Genomic DNA, 8,052 nt, shown 5'->3' with positions numbered 1-8,052 from the left:
TCCTATATAAACACAATAATCAGTCAATTACAGGCCTAAGCCAATAATGTACTGTTTCACTTTCCCTTTTAAAACATATTTCAAACACATCAAAATGGAAATACTCAGGTTATTGCAACTAGCATAAAAAATATTATACCAACAGTCTGCTGGTGTAGGCTTAAGTTATATCTTTATATCAGGAGAATGTCTTTAAATTCTAATCAATAAAAAGCCATACCTTATTATGTGGTCTTGTTTTTAAAGAATGTCAGAATTTGCGTTTGAAACATTGGCTAGAGAATTTGAGTTGTTCTTTCACCAGATCTCTTAATTGTTCTCAAATAATGAGGTTTGTTGATGCTGAGTTTCCTTTCAGATGTTGTTTTATTTATTTTTTTATACACTTTGATGTTCAACAACATTATAGTTATATACATTTATGCAGATAAAAGTGTGTCTTACATATAACTAACAGAGAATACCCCACAAATTATCTTTAATTACTTATATCTATCTATAGTATTATTATATAGTCAATTTTCTTTTCACTAAAAAAACATAAAATACATAAGCATGACAGGGTCACTAAATTATACAGTTGTACATCACTTCCAGGTACTTTTGGACACTGTGACAGGATCAGAGTGGACAGAATCTGATGCACCTATTTGGTTTCCTCGCAATGCATCTTAAACGAATAAAAAAAAAAAAGATTATTATTTGTTGTCATCTACATAGCATGTTTGAAGCTAAATAATTTTATGATTATCAACTTCAAAATGTACCTTTTTTGACACAGACGTAATGCACATCCAGGTATTTATAGGTACCAACACAAGGATTGGAGAAAACGGAGTTCACTGCTGGAACAGAACAGCTCTTTCTTCCATCACACCTGGACAGACAATGACAAGTTAAGCAGAGTTTTAATATTCCATTGTCATAAGAATTCTATTTTTCTTGCTCTTGTAAAATTAAGCATAAATTTAAATTGCAAATAATAAATAAATATATTCATTTATTTATTTATTTATGTATTTATTTATTTATTCATTCATTCATTCTTTCTCTGCTTTATGTGTTGATCCTACCGAATGGACATCGTATGGAGGGATGTTCCTAGGAAACAGCGCATATTTGAGGTTTGATGAGCTGGTTTGCCATAAGTGCATGTTGTGCGATCAGTCCTCCCATAGTTGGCTTTAATGACCTTTATTAATCCCCAAACTGACACAGACAAAAAATAATTATTAATCTATTTATTTATATATTTATTTAAAAATATCATGTGAATTGTAGTACAATTATGGGTTCAGGTCTCCTCCTGTTCTTCTCTTTTCTCTTAATTGCTTCCTGTCTCTCATTCGGTGCAATTTTGGCACGAAAGACCACAAATATAACTTCGAAATGATTGGATTACTCACCACAGCTGAGGCGCAAAGATTTTCCTTCACAGGCCACTGTTCTTTTGGCTTCTGCTCCTGCAGGGAGGAAACATGTAAGAAGATAAAATTCATAATAGACCCTAATAATACAATTAATGATAAAAGTACTTAAATAATAAATTAATTTTGTTCTGTACCTGAAAATCTTTTTTATTTAATGAGTTTGTACATTATATATTATGCAATTCTTACCATGTTGACACAGGAAGAGCAGCACTGAAAGTCAAAATGAAAATAAATTAATTGAAACACCGATAAGAACATTTGAAATCATTGAAATTCAATTCTAAATGAAAACTTACAAATGATCCAGCTTAACTTTTGCACCAGCATGTTGAATGTGTGAACAGGAGAAAAACTCTAGAATTCTCTTAAGAAGACACATGTGCACATGGTATTTATAATAAAGACAGATCCGTTATCATCTGTAACTAACAGATAACAAATCTTTTGTTGATTGTTATCTTGTTTGATTGTACATAGCAAATGTTTTGTGTTTCAATATTAACCCATTTTACTGCTTTATTGATCATATGTTCAATCACGTTTTAAGACCCAACTAAGACTCATAATAATATCTAGAAATGTTGTTTATGTTGTGGTATTGTATGATTTTTTGCATTCACACTCCCTGAGCTTTTACAGACCATGTGTTGTGAGTGTTTCTCAGTCTGGTTTCTGGAGTTACACCAGTACCTGCATATTATACCATAAATGAACTGTCCAATTACAACTGAAAAGAAAGTATACGTTTTTATCATTATATGATGGTGATTTCACAGAGTACAACAAGTTCCTGGATCAACATACTTGTTGATCCTGGAAAAACATTCCTAACAACCAATCAGAATTGAGATATAACTTTTCAAGAAATATCTGTTTTACTCTTACAATCAGGGTTAGGCACTTCTACACTCTTGTTAATCGGCTATCATTTCACACTGATTCTAGGAATAAATTCTGGGTAGGGTTAGTCTAGGGGTAGGGAATGGGTTAAGTCTATATTTTTGGACAATACAGGTGCTGGTCATATAATTAGAATATCATCAAAAGTTCCAAAATTTGACCATTGACACTTTGCACAAGGAGTGCAAGACACAAATGACATTGCAAAAGAGGCTGGCTGTTCACAGAGCTCAGTGTCCAAGCACATTAACAGAGAGGCGAAGGGAAGGAAAAGTTGTGGAAGAAAAAAAGTGTAAAGCAAAAGGGATAACCACACCCTGGAGAAGACTGCAGCTGGAGTCAGTGCTTCAAGAACCACTACGCACAGATGTATGCAAGACATGGGTTTCACCTCTCGCATTCCTTGTGTCAAGCCACTCTTGAACAACAGACCGTGTCAGAAGTGTCTTAAGACAAAAAGGACTGGACTGCTGCTGAGTGGTCCAAAGTTATGTTCTCTAACGGAAGTAAATTTAGCATTTCCTTTGGAAATCAGGTTACCAGAGTCTGGAGGAAGAGAGGAGAGGCACACAATCCATGTTGCTTGAAGTCCAGTGTAAAGTTTCCACAGTCAGTGATGGTTTGGGGTGCCATGTCATCTGCTGGTGTTGGTCCACTGTGTTTTCTGAGGTCCAAGGTCAACGCAGCCATATACCAGGAAGTTTTAGAGCACTTCATGCTTCCTGCTGCTGACCAACTTTATGGAGATGCAGATTTCCTTTTCCAACAAGACTTGGCACCTGCACACAGTGCCAAAGCTACCAACAAACTCACCTGACCTTAACCCCATAGGAAATCTATGGGGTATTGTGAAGAGAAAGATGCAGTATGCCAGACCCAACAATGCAGAAGAGCTGAATGCCATCAGAGTAACCTGAGCTCTCATAACACCTGAGCAGTGCCACAGACTGATCGACTCCATGCCACGCCGCATTGCTGCAGTAATTTGGCACCAGAAAACACAGTGGACCAACACCAGCAGATGACATGGCCCCCCAAACCATCACTGACTGTGGAAACTTTACACTGGACCTCAAGCAACATGGATTGTGTGCCTCTCCTCTCTTCCTCAAGACTCTGGTATCCTGATTTCCAAAGGAAATGCAAATTTTACTTTTGACCATGTGCACATGGTATAATAAAGACAGATCCGCTATCATCTGTAAATAACAGATAAGAAATCTTTTGTTGATTGTTAACTTGTTTGATTGTACATAGCAAATGTTTTGTGATTCAGTATTAACCAATTTTACTGCTTTATTGATCATATGTTCAATCACCTTTAAGACCCAACTAAGACTCACAATTATATCCAGAAATGTTGTTTATGTTGTGGTATTGTATGATTTTGTGCATTCACACTCCCAGAGCTTTTACAAACCATGTGCTGTGAATGTTTCTAAGTCTGGTTTCTACACACCAAAAAATGTTGGGTTAAAAATAACCCAACCTGTAACCCAACTATGGTAAAGCACCTTTCCATCTGTAGGTTATTTCAACCCAACCCATTGGGTTAAAATCCTGTTGGGTTAAAAGTTACCCAACAGTTGAGTTAATTATTTATATTAATTAACATCAGTATTTTTATTAAAAATAACTTAATACAACCAACCGAACCGGAAAGTCGCAGGTTTGAGTCTCGGTGCTGGCAGGAATCGTATAGGTGGAGGGAGTAAATGAACAATGCTTTCTTCCACTCTCAATACCCATGGCTGAAGTGCCCTTGAGCAAGGCACTGAGCCCCCAGTTGCTCCCCGGGAGCTGGATATGGCTGCCCACTGCTCCGGGTGTGTGTTCACTGTGTGTTCACTTCTCACTGCTGTGTGTGTGTGTGTGTGTGTGTGTGTGTGTGTGTGTGTGTGTGTGTGTGTGTGTGTGTGTGTGTGTGTGTGTGTGTGTGTGTGTGTGTGTGTGTGTGTGTGTGCGAGCGCACTTGGATGGGTTAAATGCAGAGCACCAATTCCGAATATGGGTTACCGCACTTGGCAAATGTTACGACTTCCAAATAAAATGAACATAACATCAATAAAATAAAAAAGGTAGAAACTATTAAAGACTGTGTGTTCCAAAAACTCTCATATGGGAGCAGAGGGCTTTAGGTAGTAGATGTCATATACAAAGAAAAGTTTGAAACACAGATCAACTGCTTGTAGTATCATCTCCTGTTCAATCGCCTCCCTGTTTAAAATAATAAAAACTTGGGAAGAGTTTTCCTTGTCACCAAGCACCAGGACATGTGGATTCTGGCTTGTCTCGTGATTCATGTACAGCACTAATTAGTGCCAACTTTAAAAGAATATTTAAAAAAAAAAAAGTTCAGTTAACATGCACTGTAATGATATTTCATTGATTCACTCACTTTACAAATGAGTGAATTTAAATGAGTTAAAAGCTATAGCGAATTTAAATTGGTTAAAGTGATAATCCACCCAAAAATGAAATTTCTGTCATCATTTTTCCCCCCAAATATCTTCTTGGAACTATTTGTCTATATATGTTCAACGTGTGTCTTATACAAAATAAATAAAGGTGACTTGACTACACATGGCACTGTAATTTTAACCTGTTAGACAGCACCCCCCATTATGGGACTCACAGCTGAAAGTGCTCTACCTAACTTATAATTGTAACAGTTTCCTACTTCAGTGTGTTACAAACATAATTTTGGTGTCTTTGGAAAGAAGACCCTTTGGGCTTTACTTTTTATTAACCAGATTTGATAATGCTCAAACATATTAAAAGTTATAGACACTGAAGCGCCTTGAATTTTTTTTACCACACTTAAACATTTTTTATTTGACATAAAAATACATTAAATGAGTCCAGGAGCAATAGAAAAGTTATGTGTTGAAAGTCATGTCTCATGAGTACAGTAATAGGGAGCTGATTAGGGCTGATTTGCACTCAAACAGATGGTTATCATGCAGATACATTCACATTCAACATAAAACACACTCTCACGTATATAAAAACTGTTGAAAAATAAAACAAACAAAGAAAAAGACGATTGCTATAAGTTCCGCCTCCATCAGCTGACTGGTGCGTCAGAGCGCGTCACGAGGGGGCGCCAAAACTCAAATATACTACTATCTTTCGCCTATCTTTCATTCATTCTTTTTTTCCAGTGGATCTTCTCATTCTGTTTGTGACACTGTACGCTGCAAAACCATGCTGTGTTTTTACTAACAAGACGCAGTTTTACTAACAAGACACAGTTTCCGACCGTGAGTTATTCCATAACGGAAGCAAACAGTTCTGTCGCTGAAGAACTTAAAAGTAAACAAAGGAATTATGACCCATATTACAACATTATTGCTTCATTGGACTAAACGTGCTTCATGAGATGTTGTTCAGAGGACCCTTACCTTTCTAACTAAACCGGGATTTACAGCTGTGGATGTGTTTATGACTCGTTATTACGACGCATCTGGTATGTACAGCGTTTCCAATGTTAATGTTTTTCATGTGTACTGCTTACACAAATGTAGCAAATACAGTCTTTATAAGCTTTCCATTGCAAAACAGCGATCTGTCGTCGATGCTTGAGGCTTAGATCTTTATAATGACACATAGTTTGTCAAGATTAAATGTGTCCAGTTTCATTTAATCTATTCATACACACTGACACGTGCAAGTTGAGGGGCTTTCAGGACGAGGGCGTGTGGGCTTAAGTTATATCTTTATATCAGGAGAATGTCTTTAAACTCTAATCAATAAAAAACCATACCTTATTATGTGGTCTTGTTTTTAAAGAATGTCAGAAATTGCGTTTGAAACATTGGCTAGAGAATTTGAGTTGTTCTTTCACCAGATCTCTTAATTGTTCTCAAATAATCAGGTTTGTTGATGCTGAGTTTCCTTTCAGATGTTGTTTTATTTATTTTTTTATACACTTTGATGTTCAACAACATTATAGTTACATACAGTTATGCAGATAAAACTGTGTCTTACATATATCTAACAGAGAGTCTAACAGACAGAACCCCACAAATTATCCATAATTATATATATCTATCTATAGTATTATTATATAGTCAATTTTCTTTTCACTAAAAAAACATAAATACATTAGCATGACAGGGTCACTAAATTATACAGTTGTACATCACTTCCAGGTACTTTTGGACACTGTGACAGGATCAGAGTGGACAGAATCTGATGCACCTATTTGGTTTCCTCGCAATGCATCTTAAACAAATTTAAAAAAAAGATTATTATTTGTTGTCATCTACATAGCATGTTTGAAGCTAAATAATTTTATGATTATCAACTTCAAAATGTACCTTTTTTGACACAGACGTAATGCACATCCAGGTATTTATAGGTACCAACACAAGGATTGGAGAAAACGGAGTTCACTGCTGGAACAGAACAGCTCTTTCTTCCATCACACCTGGACAGACAATGACAAGTTAAGCAGAGTTTTAATATTCCATTGTCATAAGAATTATATTTTTCTTGCTCTTGTAAAATTAAGCATAAATTTAAATTGCAAAAATAAATAAATAAATTTATTTATTTATTTATTTATTTATTTATTTATTTATTTATTTATTTATTTATTCATTCATTCATTCATTCATTCATTCTTTCTCTGCTTTATGTGTTGATCCTACCGAATGGACATCGTATGGAGGGATGTTCCTAGGAAACAGCGCATATTTGAGGTTTGATGAGCTGGTTTGCCATAAGTGCATGTTGTGCGATCAGTCCTCCCATAGTTGGCTTTAATGACCTTTATTAATCCCCAAACTGACACAGACAAAAAATAATCATTAATCTATTTATTTATATATTTATTTAAAAATATCATGTGAATTGTAGTACAATTATGGGTTCAGGTCTCCTCCTGTTCTTCTCTTTTCTCTTAATTGCTTCCTGTCTCTCATTCGGTGCAATTTTGGCACGAAAGACCACAAATATAACTTCGAAATGATTGGATTACTCACCACAGCTGAGGCGCAAAGATTTTCCTTCACAGGCCACTGTTCTTTTGGCTTCTGCTCCTGCAGGGAGGAAACATGTAAGAAGATAAAATTCATAATAGACCCTAATAATATAATTAATGATAAAAGTACTTAAATAATAAATTAATTTTGTTCTGTACTTGAAAATCTTTTTTATTTAATGAGTTTATACATTATATATTATGCAATTCTTACCATGTTGACACAGGAAGAGCAGCACTGAAAGTCAAAATGAAAATAAATTAATTGAAACACCGATAAGAACATTTGAAATCATTGAAATTCAATTCTAAATGAAAACTTACAAATGATCCAGCTTAACTTTTGCACCAGCATGTTGAATGTGTGAACAGGAGAAAAACTCTAGAATTCTCTTAAGAAGACACATGTGCACATGGTATTTATAATAAAGACAGATCCGTTATCATCTGTAACTAACAGATAACAAATCTTTTGTTGATTGTTATCTTGTTTGATTGTACATAGCAAATGTTTTGTGATTCAATATTAACCCATTTTACTGCTTTATTGATCATATGTTCAATCACGTTTTAAGACCCAACTAAGACTCATAATAATATCTAGAAATGTTGTTTATGTTGTGGTATTGTATGATTTTTTTGCATTCACACTCCCTGAGCTTTTACAGACCATGTGTTGTGAGTGTTTCTCAGTCTGGTTTCTGGAGTTACACCAGTACCTGCATATTATAC

The 8,052-nt window shown here is 35.2% G+C and overlaps 2 protein-coding genes across 2 annotated transcripts; both read right to left on the bottom strand.

Annotated features, from left to right (window-relative positions):
- Positions 1–347: 347 nt before the first annotated feature.
- Positions 348–1,813, bottom strand: LOC113041501 (rhamnose-binding lectin-like). Its single transcript, XM_026200092.1, has 6 exons — positions 1,730–1,813; positions 1,620–1,643; positions 1,407–1,463; positions 1,074–1,209; positions 768–877; positions 348–670 (listed from the first exon to the last, which is right to left on the bottom strand). The coding sequence occupies exons 1-6, from the start codon at positions 1,758–1,760 to the stop codon at positions 588–590; spliced, it is 441 nt and encodes a 146-aa protein (XP_026055877.1). The 5' UTR covers positions 1,761–1,813; the 3' UTR covers positions 348–587.
- A 4,413-nt stretch (positions 1,814–6,226) lies between these two features.
- LOC113041502 (rhamnose-binding lectin-like) lies at positions 6,227–7,728 on the bottom strand. Its single transcript, XM_026200093.1, has 6 exons — positions 7,645–7,728; positions 7,535–7,558; positions 7,322–7,378; positions 6,989–7,124; positions 6,656–6,765; positions 6,227–6,560 (listed from the first exon to the last, which is right to left on the bottom strand). The coding sequence occupies exons 1-6, from the start codon at positions 7,673–7,675 to the stop codon at positions 6,478–6,480; spliced, it is 441 nt and encodes a 146-aa protein (XP_026055878.1). The 5' UTR covers positions 7,676–7,728; the 3' UTR covers positions 6,227–6,477.
- Positions 7,729–8,052: the final 324 nt, after the last annotated feature.

Source organism: Carassius auratus, chromosome 23 (genome assembly GCF_003368295.1).
Source record: "Carassius auratus strain Wakin chromosome 23, ASM336829v1, whole genome shotgun sequence".
NCBI lineage: Eukaryota > Metazoa > Chordata > Actinopteri > Cypriniformes > Cyprinidae > Carassius > Carassius auratus.
The sequence above is the reverse complement of the archived record's forward strand: the minus strand, read 5'-3'. Positions and strand labels throughout refer to the sequence as shown.

Bases quoted from the DNA above. Each gene is read 5' to 3' on its own strand.
- LOC113041501 (XM_026200092.1), bottom strand. From the start codon at position 1,760: ATGCTGGTGCAAAAGTTAAGCTGGATCATTT. The intron at 1,644-1,729 runs GTAAGTTTTCAT...TTTGACTTTCAG, and splicing joins AAAGTTAAGCTGGATCATTT to TGCTGCTCTTCCTGTGTCAA. The intron at 1,210-1,406 runs GTGAGTAATCCA...TGTCTGTGTCAG, and splicing joins ATCTTTGCGCCTCAGCTGTG to TTTGGGGATTAATAAAGGTC.
- LOC113041502 (XM_026200093.1), bottom strand. From the start codon at position 7,675: ATGCTGGTGCAAAAGTTAAGCTGGATCATTT. The intron at 7,559-7,644 runs GTAAGTTTTCAT...TTTGACTTTCAG, and splicing joins AAAGTTAAGCTGGATCATTT to TGCTGCTCTTCCTGTGTCAA. The intron at 6,561-6,655 runs GTACATTTTGAA...AATTTGTTTAAG, and splicing joins TTACGTCTGTGTCAAAAAAG to ATGCATTGCGAGGAAACCAA.